Source organism: Pinus tabuliformis, chromosome 9 (assembly GCF_031772625.1).
Source record: "Pinus tabuliformis cultivar Carrire ecotype Pingquan chromosome 9, CPIR1, whole genome shotgun sequence".
Lineage (NCBI taxonomy): Eukaryota > Viridiplantae > Streptophyta > Pinopsida > Pinales > Pinaceae > Pinus > Pinus tabuliformis.
This window is the reverse complement of record NC_142307.1, coordinates 1,902,185,530-1,902,205,846: the sequence shown is the minus strand read 5'-3', so window position 1 is coordinate 1,902,205,846 and position 20,317 is coordinate 1,902,185,530. Positions and strand designations below refer to the sequence as shown.

General features: G+C 41.2%; 1 protein-coding gene across 7 annotated transcripts in view; it reads left to right on the top strand.

Moving 5' to 3' along the window:
* Nucleotides 1–20,317, top strand: part of LOC149156541 (uncharacterized) — a 488,936-nt gene that overhangs the window by 186,846 nt on the left and 281,773 nt on the right. For all 7 annotated transcript variants that reach the window (XM_089438264.1, XM_089438263.1, XM_089438267.1 and 4 more), the window contains one exon: nt 16,862–16,937. In XM_089438264.1, coding sequence (XP_089294390.1) covers nt 16,862–16,937 — 76 coding nt within the window. The remainder of the gene's footprint in view (nt 1–16,861; nt 16,938–20,317) is intronic.

Sequence of the window (20,317 nt, the reverse complement as noted above, 5' to 3'; positions counted from 1 at the left end):
TAATAGAAAATCCTTAGAGCTGCTGTACTGGTTTTACCGCATTGGGTTTTTCCGGGAACGTTTAGTCCAAAAATAAGTGTGTTCTTTGCATGTTTGTCTCCTTTATTTTTCAGTACTTGATTAGTATAGTGGTGTAGGCTGCAGTGTATTTGCATTAATATTTTTTGAATATTTTTGAAAATAACTTGTTAAATGAAGAATACAAGTAGGTAATGTAAATCAGTTTTTCGCAGTGGGATTTCTGATTTGTTAGATTCAGAAATTTTCACAGGTCACGGCACCTCATGTACCACGATTGCTCCCTCCTATACATTATAAACCCAAGTGTGGGCTTCCCTCTTATTAGCTATCCTTGTACCCCAGCATGTGACCTAGGGTTGCCCCTTTTCATCCCGTATTTCATTCACCTATTTGTCACATGCCACCACCTTTTGAAGGATGTATCTTGACTATATTATCCCCTTTAGAAGTAGAAACCACTTAATAGGATTATTGGTTAACCCCATTTGGAGTTTAGGAGGCATTGTCACATCCCGAAGCCCATTATGGAAGGGCAGGCCATTATGAAGTCCCCACCTGTGGTCCATGAATGTAAACTTATTTATTTGATTTCTCTAATGACTTCTTGTACTGGAAGATTAGGGGTGCATTGGATCTTATGCAGGATTGCAGATGGTTTCCATCTTGGGTTTGGTCTCTTTATACGGGGTCCTAATCCTCTAGAGGGCTACATTGGCACATATAGTCTAAGGCCCTAAATTCAATAATTAACAAAATTTAATTTAAGACTCATACCCTGTTGATTTCTGGTAGCATCGGATGTGCTTTAAGTCTCAAATTTTGCAGGGAGGCTTGGGCACATGTATTCCAAAGAACCAAGAAAACGCTTTGGAAATTTCCACCCGAAGACAGTTTTATTGAAATAATTAAATATTTATTAATAGGATCCTAAGTCTAAACTTAGGAAATTAAAATAATTAATGGGTATTAATCTAACTGTGGGTGTAACTTCTAGAAGAAGACAAGGATCAAGAAGAAATGATCTTAGCCATTGATTAGCTTCTAAATTGGGTCATTGAATGTCAACGAGAATATTATTTAAGGAGGCTTGAGGGTCAGTTGGAAGACACACAGAGAGTTGATCAATCAGATCAAATTGTTGAAGCTAGAGCATTGCAGTGATTTCGTAGTGATCACACAGAGAAGGGTAGATAGAGTTTTGGCTGGAGTATCTTCTCTGGAGCCAAGAATACTCAGCAGAGAGGTAGAGACACACACAGAGGAGGCAACATAGTGTCCAAAAAGGGTGACGCAGAGCCAGGAAGGGCTCATGCAGAGCAGCGCAAAGCCTCCCAAGCAGAGTTCTGAAATTTGCAGGAGGGTTTAATGTTCTAAGCCGGTAGGGCTAGAGTCAGCTCCTAAGAGCAAATTGACTTAGCAAGAGTTGACGCAGTGCCTTAGAGGCTGTGACGTAGGCCCACGCAGTGACTGCGTAGGGGCAGCGCAGAAGTATCCGGGGACTCGTTGGTTCAACTACTGGATGACCCGGGACTTGCAGTGTTGTGTAAGGTAATCTCACTAATTTCTTATGCCGAGTGATATTCTCTGTAGTGGATTGCCAGGGCATCCAGAGGTTGTATTCAAAAATAACTTCTGCTTAATAATAAAAACCCTTAGATTTGCTGCACCGGTTTTCTCGCATTGGGTTTTTCCGGGGACATTTGTCCAAAAATAACTATCATTTGTGTTGTATCTTTCTATTGTTCAGTTTCTTGTTTTAGCATATTACTTTAAATGGTGTAGGCTACAGTGTATGTATTTCAATGTTTGTCTTAGAAAACTGCAAATAACTTGTTCATGTAAATTAACAAGTAGGAGAAATATCATCAATTGCTGCAGTAGGGATTCCGGGTTTAAGGAATTTTCACATACCTTGTTTTACCAAACAATGAATTTTAACCAAAATTTAACAATACAATTGCAGGTACTTACCTGAAACTTTCGCTTGATGGTGTTTTTGTCTGTTGTTGCTCCCGCTTCTGTGACCAAACCGACCCTTTTATCCTCCCAGCCTATCTGGGATCAACCTATTGTTGATTTGTGGTAGCATCGGATGTGCTCTAGCCATGAACATTGGTGGAGAGGCTAAGGCACATAAGATCTCCAAGACCCAGAAATCGTTTGGGGAAATTCCACCCGGTTGGAGAGATATTAAAATAATTAATATTTTTAATGGAGTTCCTAAGTCTAATCTTCGGAAAATTAAAATATTAATGGGTATTAATATAAAACTGGATGAGAATGTTCTATATGACATGGATCAAGCCAATTCTAATCTTAGCCGTTAATTAGGGACTTAATCTCAACCGTTGAAGACTCAACAGGAAAAGTATAAGAGGAGGGTTAAGGGTCAGTTGGAGATACACCAAATTGATCAGTTAGTTCAATTTTCTCGAACAGGGTTTGCTGAGAGAATCGAACTAGTGATCTATTGCAACGAGGGACAGTTCGGAACGAGGCCGAGAATACATAGCGGAGAGGTAGAGATAGTGCCAAAGGGACAACATAGAGCCTGGAGAGGCTGACGCAGAGGCAGCTAGGACCTACGCAGAGGCAATTGGGAGCTACGTAGAGGCTGAAGAGGCCAGCGTGGGTGACACATAGGGTCTAAGGGCTAACGCAGAGGCTTCAGTAGCTGCGCAGAGGCTAACAGAGTTGACGCAGGTCCAAGAGGCAGTGCCAGGAGAATTTTCGTGGTGTAGACTGAGTGCTGGTGAGCCGGGAAGGGTGACATAGTCCCTATAGAGTGACGTAGGGCAACAGAGAAGCTCGGAGCCGCTTTCGCTGTCCAGTTAAGGAGTTGCCATTGTTGCTGTGGGATCGTTCATTCGGTGTCTAATCAGCCGAAATATCTGTCTCCGAGGAGAGGTACCACTGCCGAGGGCATTCTTTGTTGGGTGAGCCACTTCTGGCACCCTAGATGTATTCAGTAACTACATAATAATAAAACCCTCATATCTGCTGCACTGGTTTTCCCTTGGGTTTTTCTTGGGACGATTGTCCAAAAATAATGTTGTGCCTTGTGTGTTTGTCTCAGTTATTTCAGTTGCTGATTTGTATATGAGTTAAGGCTGCATTTGTGTTTATTTCAGTATTTATATTTATAAATAACTTGTTAATGGAATAAACAAGTAGGAGAATTTAAACCAGATAATGCAGTACGGATTTCTAACGTGTCAGACTTAGAAATTTCAACATGGTATCAGAGGGTTGCAAATCACAGGAGAACTGAAGGCACCAACAGTAATCTGAAGAATTTGCAGCAATACTAGTTATCCCGAGAGACAACGCTGTTCAAGAGCAGAAGCAGTAGAGAAGAAGTGATGCAAAGGGCCCGCGTCATCATTTCGAGCTAGGAGGAGGGTCAACACAGAGGCAGAGAGGTGCATATCAGACCTACGCAGTGTCTGGTCATCTTTCTCGGCTAGGAAGGATGACACTGTGGCCAAGAGGAGCAGATTCTGCCATTGCCGGGATTGCGCAAAGCCTGAAAGGCTCGGTTTCTTCAGTTCTAGGGGCTTGGGGAGTTGTGGGCAAATTGTGATTGAGAAGCTGGTGGGGTGTTGTTTTTGTCGATGCATAGCAGTACCTAAGGAGATAGAATCAAGGTAGAGGGAGTCCTTACCTTGACGGATTTCCAGCCAAGAAATCCAGATCCGAGCTGCAGTTACAAGGAGGATTGGAGATGAGTGGTTCGACAGTTGGCCAGAGGATTTCCAGGAGGGAAATCAGGACTTAGAGGGAGATTTCCAAGAGGGAAGTCGAAAATCAGAGGTAGTCTAGAAGAGGAGCTGAAATGGCAGTGAACGGACTGAGGGCTCAAGACAAGTTGGATGGGGCTTCCAACTTTGTCATCTGGAAGGCTAGGATCCTGACAGTCCTGGATCGGCATCGCATCAAGGAATTTGCCTTGAGAACCATGGCTATCTTGGTCGACCAACCTGAGAATGAGAAATATGATGATGCAATGGCAAGGGCGAAGTGCATGATCCTATACGGGGTCAAAGATCATGTCATAGCACATATTGCTGAAAAGAACACAGTAAAGGAGATGTGGGATACCTTGAAGACCTTGTATCAGGGAACTTCCGTGCAGCGAAAGATGCTATTAGGGAATCAACTGCGGTCGTATCAGATTCAGAAGGGAGAGCAGATAGATCCATTCCTTCTTAGGTTGCACGAGATTCGCGATCAACTTACTTCGGTGGGGTTTACACTGGATCTAGAATTTATGGTTAGGACTGCCCTGAATGCAGTCTCCGAGGAGTGGGAGACATTTGTCCAAAGTATTTTGGGCATGACCACTCTTCCAAGATGGGAGGAGATGTGGGCAACTCTTTGCCAAGAAGAGATCAGGCAGATGCTCAAGGCAGGGAGTAGTGGCAAGGGAGGTCGAATCAAGAAAGAGGAGGAAGAGGATGTGGCTCTAGCATCTGCAGGACAACAAGGGAAGAGGAAGAAGAAGGACATCTCCAAGGTGAAATGCTTCCACTATGGGGAGTTGGGACATTATGCATCCCAGTGTCCCAGGAAGAAGAACAAGGGAGAGGCTTCCGATTTTAAGGCAACTCTAACTAAGGCGGAGAAAGAGGTCGAGACTGATGACGAATGTGCCATGAGTGCTCATGCATCTCTAGAGAAGAGGTGGGGAGACATCGAGTTGCAGTCAGGGGGACTACATACTAGGGAAAGGATCCTTGAGGTGCCCAAACTCTTGAATCATATTCAGCTACGGGAGCCCTTAACGATAATAGCAGGATGACAGGGGTCGGGTGGAGCAAGGTGTAGTGGAGTAGCAAGGCAGTGCTTGGGTGCAGAAATCTGAGGCAATGCAGTGGAGGTTGCAACAGTGCGAGAGGCACATAGGTGTATGCAACAATGCAATGGAAACAGAGGGAGCACAACATAGTAGCAAAGGCAGCTTCAGTTTCACGAGGTTTCTAGACTGACTGGGATGTTAGTACTTGGGAAGAGTCAATTACCTACTTCTCGGTAACTGAGTTGTAGTGCAGCAGTTAGCAGTGGCAGTGCTAGGGGCAGCATGGGTAGCATATTGAGAGGGAGTTGTAGTATAGATGTAGCAGTGGCAGTGGCAGTGTCATGGGTAGCAGTACAGGAAGCAACAGTGCAGATGGTGTGAGACAGCAGCCCAAGCATCAACACAGGTACCAGTGTGGAGGATCAGTGTGATGTTTCCATGGTGAAGCATTACTAGAGCACATTCCTCGCTAAGAGGGAGTGTTGATTTGTGGTAGCATTATATGTGTTCTAGCCATGAAAATTGGTGGAGATGGTAAGGCACATAAGACCTCTAAGACCCAAAAATCGTTTGGGGAAAGTCCACCCGGTTGGACAGATATTAAAATAATTAATATTTTTAATGGGATTCCTAAGTCTAAACTTAGGAAAATTAAAATATTAATGGGTATTAATATAAAATTGGGTGAGAATGTTCTATATGACATGGATCAAGCCAAATCTAATTTTAGCTGTTGATTACGGACTTAATCTCGATCGTTGAAGACTCAACAGGAAAAGTATAAGAGGAGGCTTGAGAGTCAGTTGGAGATACACCAAATTGATTAGTCAGTTCGATTTTCTGGAGCAGGGTTTGCTGAGAGAATTGAACCAGTAATCTGTTGCAGCGAAGGGCAGTTCGGCACGAGGCCGAGAATACATAGCAGAGAGGCAGAGATAGTGCTAGAGAGACAACATAGAGCCTGGAGAGGCTGACGCAGAGGCAACTGGGAGCTACGTAGAGGCGGCTGGAAGCTACGTAGAGGCAGCTGGGAGCTACGCAAAGGATGAAGAGGCCAGCGTGGGTGACGCAAATGGTCTAAGGGCTGGCGTAGAGGCTTTAGTAGCAGCGCAGAGGCAAGCAGAGCTGACATATGGCCAAGAGGCAACACTTGGAGAATTTTCGTGGGGCAGACTAAGTGCCGGTGAGCTGGGAAGGGTGACGCAATCCCTGCAGAGTGACATAGAGCAATAGAGAAGCTTGGAGTAGCTTTCGCTGTCCAGCTAAGGAACTGCCATTGTTGCTATGGGATCGTTCATCCGGTGTCTAATCAGCCGAAATATCTGTGCCTGAGGAGAGGTACTACTGCCAAGGGAATTATTTGTTGGGTGAGCCACTTCTGGCACCCTAGATGTATATATAATCTTAATAATAATAAAACCCTCATATCTGTTGCATCGATTTTCCCGCATTGGGTTTTTCTGGGGATGATTGTCCAAAAATAACGTTGTCCTTTGTGTGTTTGTCTCAGTTATTTCAATTGCTGATCTGTATATGAGTTAAGGCCGCATTTGTATTTATTTCAGTATTATATTTATGAATAACTTGTTAATGAAATAAGCAAGTAGGAGAAATTAAACCAGATAATGGGATTTCTAATGTGTCAAGCTTAGAAATTTCAACACCTATGCGGTTCCTAGACCCAGAAGCCTTCAAAATGGAGCTTTTTTGTCCCTCATGCCCACAATTCTAAGAACAATAACTCAAATCTCTCAATTGTGGTTCTCTTAGAATTCTTGCCTTCACTTCCCTCTTGATTGATACCCCTTGTCCATACCTTCTTTCCCTTCTTATAACCCCAAAATTTCACTTCCCTCCAATTATAATAAGGTTTCCTTCCTTTAGTCAGTTATCTGGCACCTCGAAAAGTTTTCAAGAGGCAGTCACTATTAAATGATGTCATATGGAACAATCGTGAGTTTATGAGGCAATGAAGTCTTAAGAGTTTCATATATATATTTGAATTTAATAGTTCTACTTCAATTCCCTTTATTGACTTATATTTTGATTAAAGTTTGTTACTTTATATATAGTAAATTTATTTTATATATATACTTTCTAAAACAATTAATAATTAATTAATTAATATTCTTCTTTTAGTTAATATATATAATTTCTCCCAGTTAATATAGTAAATAATATATATAATATAATTCTCTTTTATTTGCATAAGCCAATGCTTTTACTTTCCTTTGAACAATATACTAGTTATATTATGATAGTGATATGTATAACTTTTACCCCACAAAACATTCATTATATTATGGTAAGTTAGGTATTTACTCGGTACTTCAATATTAACTTGTTACCCTATACTTGGACTTTTCATAATTGATTAGTTCATATACTAGTGCAGTACATGCGATATAGCATATGTAGCTATCGTTTCATATGTACGCTAATATTTCTATGTTCCCTATAACTCGAGTTGGGTCATTACATACACCTTTCTTTCAAAAAACTTCCTCTTGAAATTAAGGTTTATATAGTATATTAGTAATTATTTTAGAAATTAGTGTAATCAAGTAAAGATTATGTCCTGTGATTGAATACTTATTTAATGTGAGGACATTTTTAAAATTTGTGTTTCGAACATTTATAGTTTTACAATTTTAATAGTCATGCCCTGCCCTAGCTGGGCTCCCAATCTATTCTACAATCATCCTATCCTTCCTAATCTCTTCCCTTCCCATCCTATCCGTTCTCTATTGGAATATGCCATGGCGTCAGCTATATTGACTTAATGATTCATAGACCTCAAGGGTAACAACGTCGACTATATCGACTTGATTTCTCAACAGGCATCTGACAATCATCATCACACATCTAGGGGAGCGTGACTCGCACAATCCTCCCATGACTCCAGGTTTTGGAGGATAAATAGTGGGAAACACCTCCACCCCTCCTAGTAGGACCAGAGTCAACACCCTATCATGGAATCTTATTGAGCCTCATTTGTTCTTGGAGTTTTGTCATCATGTTGGCCAGTTTGGTAACGATACTATCTGCGATGTAAACACTTGTCTATAGATTATAACATATGCATCAATATATTCAAAACCAATTGTATTTAGATAGCAATTCCTATGCATTCAAAATATGTTGCTACCTATGATTTTTATCCTTGAGTTCATATAACATATTTGAATATGTCTAACCAATATATCTGTAAGTTAACTTTCATATTAAGTAGTCACGAGTAGTCATTCTTGATTATTTCCATCTCATCGCAAATAAAAATTATAGACATCATAATTCATAATTTATACTAGTGGCATGTATCATCAATGTTAGGAAAATAATAGACTTCATATTGGTATCCATGTACCAACAATGTTAAACAAATAAGATACTTCATATTGGTATCCATGTACCAACAATGTTAAGCAAATAATTTAAAATCATTCTTATGGGTAACAATTCGAAATGATAGTCTTAAGTATCCAACCAAAAAAGGTATAGATATAAAAAATAAGGTTTTAAGTGCTTCATATCAAAATAAGTTGGAGTATTTTTGTTATAAGCTCTTCGCGTCTTCCCAGGTAGCCAATCCAGGACTATACTTGTCCCATTAGACCTTAACTGGGTCTACCAGGCGGTTCTTGAGCTATCAAACTCTACGTTCCAATATATGTAATGGTTTGACTGAAATGGTTCCCTTGTTTGATACCTGCAGTTCTTTCCATTGAAAGTTATTGTTGATTTGTGGTAGCATCGGATGTGCTCTAGCCTTGAAAATCGATGGAGAGGCTAAAGCACATGAGATCTCCAAGACCCAGAAATGGCTTGGGCAGAATCTAACTAGTTTGGGAGATATTAAAATAATTAATATTTTTAATGGAGTCCCTAAGTCTGAACTTAGGGAAAATAAAATATTAATGTGAATTAATATAAAATTAAGTTAGAATGGTCCAAAAGTCATGGATCAAGCCAGATTTAATCTTAGCCATTGATTAGGGACTTAATCTCGGCCGTTGAATTGTCAACGAGAAAAGTATAAGAAGAAGCTTGAGGGTCAATTGGAGAACACACCGAGTTGATCAAGAATTTGAATTTTTGGGGCAGGGCTTGCTGAGGAAATCGGAGTGATTAGAGTTGCAGTTGAGGGGCAGTGAATACAACAACAGAGTGGCAGAGATAGTACCGGGAGCATCACAGTAGAAGCCAGGAGAGGGTTGACGCAGGGCCAGCTAGAGGCCACACAGAGGCAGCCAGATGCCATGCAGAGGCAGCCAAGAGCTGCACATAGCCTGAGGAGGACCAGCGTGGGAGACGTAGAGGCTCCAGAGGCTGACGCAGAGCCCCGAGAGGCTGACGCAGACCCTAGAGGTTGACGCTAGGAGATTTCGTGGGACAGATTGGAGCTGGAGAGCTGGATAGGGTGACGCAGTCCTTATCAGGGTGATAGAGAGCATCAAAAGTGCTGCAATGTTGCTGTGGGATCGTTCCTCCGGTGATTGAGCCGGAATATCTGTTTCCGACTGAGAGATACTACTATCGAGGGCATTCTTTGTTGGGTGAGCCATTTATGGCACCCAGATTGTATTATGAAATTGCTTAATAATAAAACCCTCTGATAGTTGCATTGGTTTTCCCGCATTGGGTTTTTTCGGGGACATTAATCCAAAAATAACTGTCACTTGTGTGCTTATTTCTTTTAGTTCGTGATTTGTATGTGTTGATACTGTACTTGTATTTATTTTCAGTATTTACATGGTAAATAACTTGTTAAGTAACCGAACAAGTAGGAAGAAATAAATCAGATAGTGCAGGAAGAATTTCTAACGGATAAACTTAGAAATTCCAACATGGTATCAGAGGGTGGTTGCAGATCACAAGATAACTGAAAGCATCAACTGAGCAGAGCAACAACAATGGAAACAACTGTCCCGAGTGACAGAAGTTGTTCCTAGCAGAAAGCAGCAAGAAAGGGGTGACGTAGAGAGCCTGCGTCATCAGTTCGAGCCAAGAGGAGGATCAGCGCTGAGGTAGAGAGGAGCAGACTTGACCTACGCAGTGCTCGATCATCTTTCTCAGCGAGGAAGGATCGACGCTGTGGCTAGGAGGTGCTAATTGTGTCAGTGCCAAGATTGCGCAAAGCATAGAGGCTCCAACCTTCAGACTGCTGGGGCATAGGAGGCTGTGGGTAAGTTGTGGAGCGAAGCTGGTAGGGTACTGTGGTTAGAATAGTACCTAACAGGGCAAGACCAAGGAGGTGGGAGTTGTTGCCGAGGATTGGCAAAGGGATTTCCAGAAGGTAAATCGAGGCTCAGAGGGAGTCAAATCGAGAACTTCCAGATGGGAAGTAGAGATACTTGAAAGAGTCGAAGGAGGAGCAGCGAAATGGCAGTGAATGGGCTAAGAGATCAGGATAGACTGGACGGAGCTTCAAACTTCGTAGTCTGGAAGGCTAGGATCTTGTCCATACTAGACTGGTATCGCATCAAACACTTTGCCTTGAAAATGATAGCGATCTCGGTTGACCCAGTAGAAAATGATAAGTACGAGGAGGCAATGGCCAGGGCAAAGTGCATCACCCTTGATGGTGTCAAGGATCATGTGGTGCCACACATTGTCGAGAAGGAGACGACAAATGAGATGTGGGAGGCCCTGAAGAAATTGTACCAACATACTTTTGTGCAAAGGAGGATGTTACTTGAAAACCAGCTGCGATCATATCAAATGCAAAAGGGAGAGTAGATAGATGTGTTCCTTAGTGGATTGAAGGAGATTAATGATTAGCTAACTTCCATAGGGGCCACCACCTGATCCTGGATTGATGGTGAGGACCGCATTGAACGCAGTCTCAGAGGATTGGGAGGTATTTGTTCAGAGCATACTGGGTAGGACAAGCCTTCTAGATTGGGAGGAACTGTGGGTGGCTCTTTGTCAAGAAGAGATCAGATGAGTGTCCAAGGCGGGGAGTAGCGGAAAAGTGGCCAGAATCAAAAAGGAGGAAGAAGAAGATGCAGTTTTTGCATTTGTGGGAAAGTAGGAGAAAATAAAGAATAAGGACCTCTCCAAGGTCAAGTGCTTCCATTGTGGGGAATTGGGTCATTATGCAAACCAGTGTCCTAGGAAGAAGAGCAAGGGAGAGGCTTCTGAGACCAAGGCTAAGGCGGAGAAGGAAGTGGAAACTGATGACGGCTGTGCCATGAGTGCTCATGCACCTCGAGAGAAGAGGTGGCGAGACATTGAGTTGTATTCAAATGGACTACAGGCGATGAGGGGCAGGATCCTCGAGGTACCCAACCTCTTGGATTATACCTTGCTACGGGAGCCCTCAAGAGGAGTAGCTAGACTGGTGGATGTTGGTAGAGACGGATGCGGATGGAGCGACAGAGAGGGCTACAGTGCAGGAGTCGCAGGATAGCGTGAGGCAGTAGTGCGAGAGGCACAGAGTTGTTGCAGCGACACAGAGATCAGAAAGGGAGCACTTGTCAGTGAGAGAGGGAGCTTCAACATTGGGAGTGTTTCTAGCTTGACAGAGATGTCAAAGTTGGGAGATCAACTACTTACTTCTCAGTAACTGAGTTGCAGTGCAACAATTAACAATGGCAGTGCTATGAGCAACACAATGCAGCATGATGAGGGGGGATGTAGTGCAGATGTAGCAGTGGCAATGGCAGGGCCATGGGCAGCAACACGGATGTAGAGGGAGCTGCCGTACGGATGCAGTGGTGGCAGTGGCAGGGCCATGAGTAGCAGTACATGATGCAACAATGTAGAGGATGTTGGGCAGCAGGCCTAGTATCAGCAAAGGGACCGACGCCGGATGATCGGGGTGATACTCAATGAGGACTATTACTAGAGCATAGTCCTCGCTAAGAGGGAGTGTTGATTTGGGGTAGCATCGGATGTGCTCTAGCCTTGAAAAATGGTGGAGAGGCTAAAGCACATGAGATCTCCAAGACCCAGAAATGGTTTGGGCAGAATCTAACCAGTTTGGGAAATATTAAAATAATTAATATTTTTAATGGAGTCTCTAAGTCTAAACTTAGGGACAATAAAATATTAATGTGAATTAATATAAAAGTGAGTTAGAATGGTCCAAAAGTCATGGATCAAGCTAGATCTAATCTTAGCCATTGATTAGGGACTTAATCTCTGCTGTTGAATTGTCAACGAGAAAAGTATAAGAAGAAGCTGGAGGGTCAGTTGGAGAACACACCGAGTTGATCAAGAATTCGATTTTCTGGGGTAAGGCTTGCTGAGGAAATCGAAAGAGTGATCAGAGTTGCAGCTGAGAGGCAGTGAATACAGTAGCAGAGAGGCAGAGATAGTACCTGGAGCATCATAGCAGAAGCTAGAAGAGGGTTGACGCAGAGCCAACTAGAGGCCACACAGAGGAGGGCTCGCGTGGGAGACACAGAGTCTCCAGAGGTTGACGGTGGGCTAATAGTGGGCTAGAGAGGCTGACGCAGACCCTAGAGGCTGACGCTGGGAGATTTTGTGGGACAGATTGGAGTTGGAGAGCTGGATAGGGTGACGCAGTCCCTATCAGGGTGACAAAGAGCAGCAGATGTGCCACAGTGTTGCTATGGGATCTTTCCTTTCGTGATTTAGTCGGAATATCTATATCTGACTGAGAGGTACTACTGCCGAGGGAATTCTCTGTTGGGTGAGCCATTTCTGGCACCCAGATTATATTCTGAAACTGCTCAATAATAAAATCCTCTGGTAGCTGCACCGGTTTCTCGCATTGGGTTTTTCTGGGGACATTAGTCCAAAAATAACTGTGTCACTTGTGTGCTTGTTTCTTTCAGTTGATTTGACAGTTTGGTAACAGAAAAGATCTGCAAAAAGGCCATCAAGCAATCCTTGATCTCACCTCTCCCTCCTTGGGACCATGAGCTGAGACCAAGGCATACTTGCTGCCACAACCGGGTTGATAAAAGTAAAGAAGGGAGTCCCAGGAGTTGCAGCATCATTGCTGCAATACTGGAGCCCACCAATCATGTACTCCTATATGATATTATCTTCTTAGGAACCCCATGAAATCTAATGATTTCATTTATAAATACTTGAGCTATGTCAATAACCTCGTAAGTATCTCTTACAGGAATAAAGTGGATACTTTTTGTTAGTATTCGTAAGAAAGACTTTAAGATGATATATTTGGGACAAATTACCTACTATTTGGGAATTGAATTGACTCAAAAAAATCTAGAGTACATATTTATCTCCCAAAAGAAGTACATTGGAGAAGTGTTGAGTAAGTTTGGCATGGTTGAGTGTAACCTTGTCTCTACTCTAATGGAATCTGATTTGAAGCTCACATTAAAAGAAGGGAATGAAGTTTTGGATGCAACCAAGTATAGGTAGCTTGTGGGAAGTCTTATCTAACTTACCATTGTTTTATCGACCTATTTTCTCTCATTAGAGTCAGTTGTAGTCATTCTTATGATGTCGAACATTTTTGCATAGTGTGAGCCCTTTATTTTGAGCTTTTTGGAGCCACGACCCTAGTTTCCCACATGCAATCTACCACCTCCCCTGATTCTCAGTGCACAATCTGGGTTGCAAGTGTCATATTTCCCTCTTCTAATCCGTGTCGGTAACTTTTCTCTAGAATTTGTTCTTCCCTAGGAGATTTGAACGATGGATTACCTTTATGACTTGGCTAGGGACAAATTATTATGGAAATTTCCTAACTTCTCTTTGCCCTAAGTGTCAAAATTCATTCTCTTAGGGAGGCCTAAAGGCCTATTTATACCAAGCTAGTTCTAAAGCCTAAGCTTGAGATCACTGTCATCATTATAGTCATAGAAGGAAGGTTAAGGAGATCCGGCTACAAAGCTGGAGGAGAGGTTACCTTTGTGACTTGAAGGTATATCATGTTTACATTTTGATTATCCATACAAGTGTTTGTTTCCCCTCCCATTTATATGTTATTATGGTTGTTGTGTTCATGTTTTTATTCCGCACAAGCTAAACTGCCCTCTAAGGAAGGCAAAGTTGTCTTGTTTTGTGGTTCTCATGTGCAGGGTTAAGGATCATGATTGCTTGGAGCGAGATCTCCGTGTAGGGGCAAGCTCTCTATTTTTTGCATTAGATCCAACACTCATATGGCTTCTCCATCCACTTGTTCAAGAAGTAATGAATGAATGCATGAAACATATGTAGTGTAATCACTTGCTTGTTTGTATTCCACTTCCACACACTTATCTGTATGGTGATTTATAGGTAAGGATCACAGAGAAATAGCTCCTTGTGGTTATGCAATTATAGCTACAACCACCACCACCAGACTAGATATTTCATTTGTTGTAGGATTCTTTCTAGGTTCATACAAAAACCTTGTGAAGGATGTTGGTTTGCTACAAAAAGAGTACTAAAATACTTGATGGGAACTCAAGATTTTGGACTCAAGTATTCTAAGGTGGATGACTTCAGCCTAATTATATATTCTAATTAAAACTTTGATGTGTTGAAATTTCTAAGTCTAACCCATTAGAAATTTTCTTGCACTATCTGGTTTATTTCACCTACTTGTTTAATCACTGAACAAGTTATTTAACCATATAAATACTGAAATAAACACAATGCAGTCTCAACCATCTACAGATCATCAACTGAAAGAAATAGACAAACACACAAGGGACACCGTTATTTTTGGACAATCGTCCCCGGAAAAACCCAACTTCGGAAAACCGGCGCAACAGTTCTGAGGGTTTTATTATTATGCAGCTTTTCTTGAGTACAACTGGGTGAAACTGGCTCACCCGACAGAGATCTCTTTCTGGCAGCAATACCTCTCTTCAGAAGCAAATATTCGAAAATTCTGCTCCACAAAAACTCTCCAACGCCTCTCTCAGGCACTGTGTTAGCCCTCCTAGCCTTTGCGTCAGCCTGAAACCCTCTGCGTCAGCCCTTTGATGCTTTGCGCAAACTCTTGGCCCTCTGCGTAGCTTCTGCTGGCTCTGCGTCTGCCTCTTTGCCTCTGCGCTGGTCTTCCGGCACTATCTCTGCCTCCTCTCTGCTATGCACTCACTGCCCCTCGTTGCAACTCTGATCACTGGTTCGATTTCTCTTAGCAAACCCCGCTCTAGAAAATCGAACTAACTGATCAATCTTGTGTGTCTCCAACTGACCCTCGAGCCTCCTCTTATGATTTTCCTGTTGAGTCTTCAACGACCGAGATTAAATCTCTAATCAATGGCTAAGATTAGATTTGGCTTGATCCATGTCATTTAGAACCTTCTAACCCAGTTTTATATTAATACCCATAAATATTTATATTTTCCTAAGTTTAGACTTAGGAACCCATTAGAAATATCAATTATTTTAATATCTCTTTCTCTGGGTAGAATTTTCCCAAACCATTTATGGGTCTTAGAGATCTCATGTGCTTTAGCCCTCCACCAATTTGCATGGCTAGAGCACCTCCGATGCTACCCCAAATCAACATGATGGGGATAAAGAAAATGGGGTGTCATCTTTAGGCTATCTTATGAGCCTTGGATCAACAATTGTCTCCTCGAGATATGCAAACAATGAGTTATAGCATATTTCACAACATAGGTAGAATGTGTAGCAATTGCAAAATTAACAAAGGACATTGTGTGGCTCAGGGAAGTACTTGAAGACTTGCAGGAGAAATAGGGGAATTCTACTCTTCTGGTTGACAACACTTTTACGATTAAGTTGGTGAAGAATCTTAGATTCCATGATCGAACCAAGGACATCAACACAGTACCATCTGATTGATATCATGTAGAGGTAAAAACTATTAATTCGAGACATTTTTCCTCAAATGACTCAAATGAGTAAATTGTGGACATCTTCACCAAAGTGCTTGGTAGAGAAAAGTTTGAAAAGTTTAGAATGATGCTTGGACTCACAAATACCTTTTTGGATTAAGAGGGGAAATGTTAGATACCTAATCCTTTGGGATTGAGGTATATTGTAGATATTATGTTAGGAGAAATTTGGAGTAATAGATGAATAGGAAATCATTCGAGCCTCCTAGAAGATGAAGCCAAAGGTCACTTCCTCTTGTATATATGCATGATATGAGTTGATGAAAATAATTCAACCATGGAGTTATTCTTTTTGCCTATCATTATGCACATTGTTCTTGTGACCAACTTGAGTTTCTTGGACCAACAAAATTCTTGTAGAGGACATGATTGTAGAATTACTAAATTTTATGTGACGTTGATAGTTAAAATGGTTCAATAATAATGAATGGATAAATAATTAAAAGATTAAAGAACAATTATCCAATTCATTTTTTATTGAAGGATTGTTTTTATTTTATTTTAAGGTATCAAATTAGTAGACCATAGATAGGGGCATCATCATTTTCGGCAAATCTTTATTGATCTTTTTCCTTGCATTCCATCAATCCACATAACGAGACTCCTTTGTGCAATTTTTTTGTTTTTCCTTCTCAATTATTTCATAAATATTAGTTAACGGCGATTATGCATAGTTTTAAATTTCCTAATTGTCAAATATTGATATTTGATGTTTTGATTTTTTGCAAGCATTATTCGCTGGAGCTTATTTATTTATTTATTTACATTTTCCTTGTTTCATTTGGCATTTTAAAAGATTCCCCTTCCTTGAATTTTAAACTAGACATGATTGTGTATTTTATTTGTTAAAAACACAGTGCTCTACTAACCATCTGAATCATGGAAAGAACATTCAAACATAGCAATTATTGAAAATGAATATATTTATGGAAGGGTTTGAATGTGCTTTGTAATTTGTTTGAAGATATGATATTTCTTTATGTAATAATTTTGGACGGTAGATTAGAATAAGTGTTTCAAATTTAATTGTGATGGAGCACACTCAACTAGAGTTAGATATTTAATGTCAAAAATTATTTAATTATCTTGTACGTAGGTAGAATCAAATTGATGATATATCTATTGTTTATAATAAAACATTGCAGATTTTGGCGAGTGAACAATTTTCAGTTAATAGAGTTTTTTGAGGCTTAATAAAAACTCTAGCTATTTACTTGTGGTTTTGTTGTTTGTACAACAGGTATGCACTAGAAATCTTGATTGGAGAGCGATCTTTCGGGATCCATGTCAGCCTTTGTTTGTGGATGTTGGAAGTGGTATTTATATATGTACAATTTTGTGAATTGAACATTTATTATTATATCATAGAGATGGATCATAAACAAATTTGTGTTCTTATCAATAAAATGTCATTATAGGTTCGTTGTTAAGACATCCACTGGTTAAAGATTTTTTCTTCATGATTATTATTTTTTGTTTGGAGCATTACTTTATCACGCGCAAACATGCCTCACTTCTTGTCCCCTTCTGAAAATCTTGTCTTTTGATTGACTATTGCTTCTTGTAATTACTTTTTCTCAGCTGACTGTTCTTGGTTATTTTCGCTCTTGTCATTGGGAGGTTTCTGTTTGCAAAATAATGGTTTTGGGGCGACTAGATTGATTAAATACTATTTCCTGTAAGGGTGTGTTATCCCCCAAGGAGTAACTACATTAGAGGCACCCACCCCAACCAACTTCAAATAAGAATAATGCTTTAGATGGGGTCAAAGACAGATGGAGTTAATTCTTGGGTTAGGAGTAAATCCATCTAGGAAAAGTATTTAGAAAATTTTCAGATCTAAGATATACTTTATTTACTTATGGTTGGAATTGAAATATTTTGACCCTAAAATTGTACAATAAGCAAGCAAAAAGAGTACGGAGTCACTAAACATGGTTTCTTAAGGTTATTTGCTTGTTGAGAGTAGGGTTGCGGGGGAGCGCCCCCCTTACAATCCCGCTCCCAATTCGCGCTCCGGGCGGGAGCGACTCGGGAGTGGGTCGGGGGTGCGCTCCCAAAATCGCTCCTGACAAAAAAAGTTCGCTCCATTGTTTTTTTGAGAGCGAATTAGGGAGCACCGCTCCAGGAGCGATTTTTTCAATGGGGAAGCAGTCGGGGAGCGATTGCTTCCAACAGCTCCCCCATTGAAAAAATCGCTCCTGTCCAGCAGAAAGGAAGCCTTTGCGGCCGAGAGGGAGGGCGATGACGGCGTAGAGAGAGGGGGAAAGGGAGGGAGAAGGGGAGAAGAGAGAGGGAAGGGGTGGGGGGGAAAATAAATAGACCCTCTCCCCTCCCATTGTTCACTTCATCCATTGAGAGAGCAAGAGAGTTTGGAGCAAGAGAGAGTTTGAAGCTTGCAGAGAGGAGCTTGCAAGGGGAGATTGGAGCTTGAGATTGAAGGCCAAAGCGGTAGGATCTACATTCTAATCTAGCATTTTTTTTTATGTTCATTGCTAAATAAATAAATTTTTGTTTCTCTATTTCCTGTTGATTTGGGGTAGCATCGGATGTGCTCTAAGCCTCAAATTTTGCAAGGAGGCTTGGGTACAGGTTTTCCAAAGAACCCAGAAAGCGTTTTGGGAAATTCCACCCATAAGTGATTTTATTAAAATAATTAATATTTTTAATGGGTTCCTAAGTCTAAACTTAGGAAAATTAAAATATTCATGGGTATTAATCTAATCAGTGATAAACTTCAAGAAAAAGTCATGGATCAAGTCAAAACGATTTGAGCCTTTGATTATGTTTTAATCTAGGCCGTTGGTTGTCCAACAGGGAGATATAAGAAGGGACTTGAGGGTCATTTGGAAAACACACAGAGAGATAGAGAGAAATCGATTTTCTAAGTGAGAAGTTCTCAGGAGGAAAAATTGATTGAAGGAATCCCTTGTAGTTGAGGGGTAGGGATAACAACTTCCGAAGAGAGAGATTCTTAGCCGGCGATACATCAGCGGAGAGAGGCAGTAAGAAGTAATCCAGAGGCCTTGACACAGATGCTGACGTAGGGCCAGAAGGGCCATGCAGAAGTGACGCAGAGGCAGGGAGAGAAAGTCGAAAATCAGAGCAGAGGGTCAGTTTCAGCAGCCGAAAGCCGGGGTGTGAGACCGGGAGGCTGAGAGAATTGACTCTAGGCTTTTGATCAAATTCCCTGCTGGGTGACATAGTGCCTGAAAGGGTTGATGCTGGGACAACGTAGAGGCAGCGCAGTGCTAGCGCGGTGCTTGCCAGGGGCATCTCATCCAGTAGCCGAAGCAGTCAGGACTTTTCTCAGTGATTGTGTGAGGTAAACTTACAAAGCGTTTGCTAGTATTTCTCTCTGTAACTGAATAAACTTGTGAGGTCTTCAGTGATGTATTCAGATTTTGCTACTGCATAATAATAAAACCCTCAGAGCTGCTGCACCAGTTTTCCCGCATTGGGTTTTTCTGGGGACTATTTGTCCAAAAATAACTGTGTCCTATGTGTTGCATTGTTCTTTGTTGCTCAGTGTTTTGTTTTCGCATATATATAAATTAAGTGAAGGCTACAGATGTATTTACTTCGAAATTTACCATAGAAGACAGTAAATAACTTGCATGATTTAATCAAGTAGGAGAAGTAACATCAGTTTGCTGCAGTAGGGATTCCAGCTTAGGAATTTTCACATTTCCCATTCCCATTCATCCATTTTTTTGCAGATTCAAAACTTCAAATTTCAAACATCATGGTTATATGGCTTGGCATTTTCTTCTACTTGGTTCCTTTTTTGGTTATTATGGTGTTGGAGAGTAGAAAAAAGGAGGGTTGAACAGGAAGAAGAGGATGAAGAAGTGGGTTATAGTGGATTTGATGAAAACCCCGAAGAGAAGTACTTTGGTGAGGAGGAAGAGAGTGAATATGATTCAACCCAAAAAATTAAACGAGACCAAATCCCATTGTGGAACTATGTTTCTAGGCTTGAAACATGGAAAGGGGGTGGAACCATTAAATTTCACTGACCCCATTGCAACAATACTTACACAGATTCATACACCCGTGCCAGAAGGCATTTCCATGGGAAAAGGCCATGGGATGGAGATAAACAAATAGGAATCAAAACTTTTGCAAGTGTGTCAGCAACAGATATATCCAAATACATAAGGGAAGAGGAGGAAGCCCAATACATATCTAACAAATCAAAGGGTTTCTTTGAACATAGCTCATAATCACATAAACATGCACGAAGAACTCCTTCAGCATCCTCCCATGGCAGTGGATATGAAGACATAGGGTCACCAAACATCTCTTTAAGGCGTAGAACCCTATCAGATTTCCTTGATGAAGGGTGTAGGAATGATGCCCCTAAAGGATACAAGAGCCCTGGGTATGACAAGGCTAGAACCGTTGGACTTGATTATGAAAAGGTAAAAATATCACATACTTTGGGTAAAATGACAAATTCATGGACTAAGCATGGGGTGTCCATTGTATCTGATGGATGGACAAATGTAAAAGGCAAGCCATTGATAAGTGTTCTTGCTGTCTCTATTAGTGGTGCCAGCTTTCTTTCAACATATGATTATTTAGATAAGTTCAAGACCGCCATCAACATTGCAGAACCATTACTTGAAACAATTGAACGTATTGGGCCATACAATGTCATCCAAGTCGTCACTAATAATGCTGGCAATTGTAA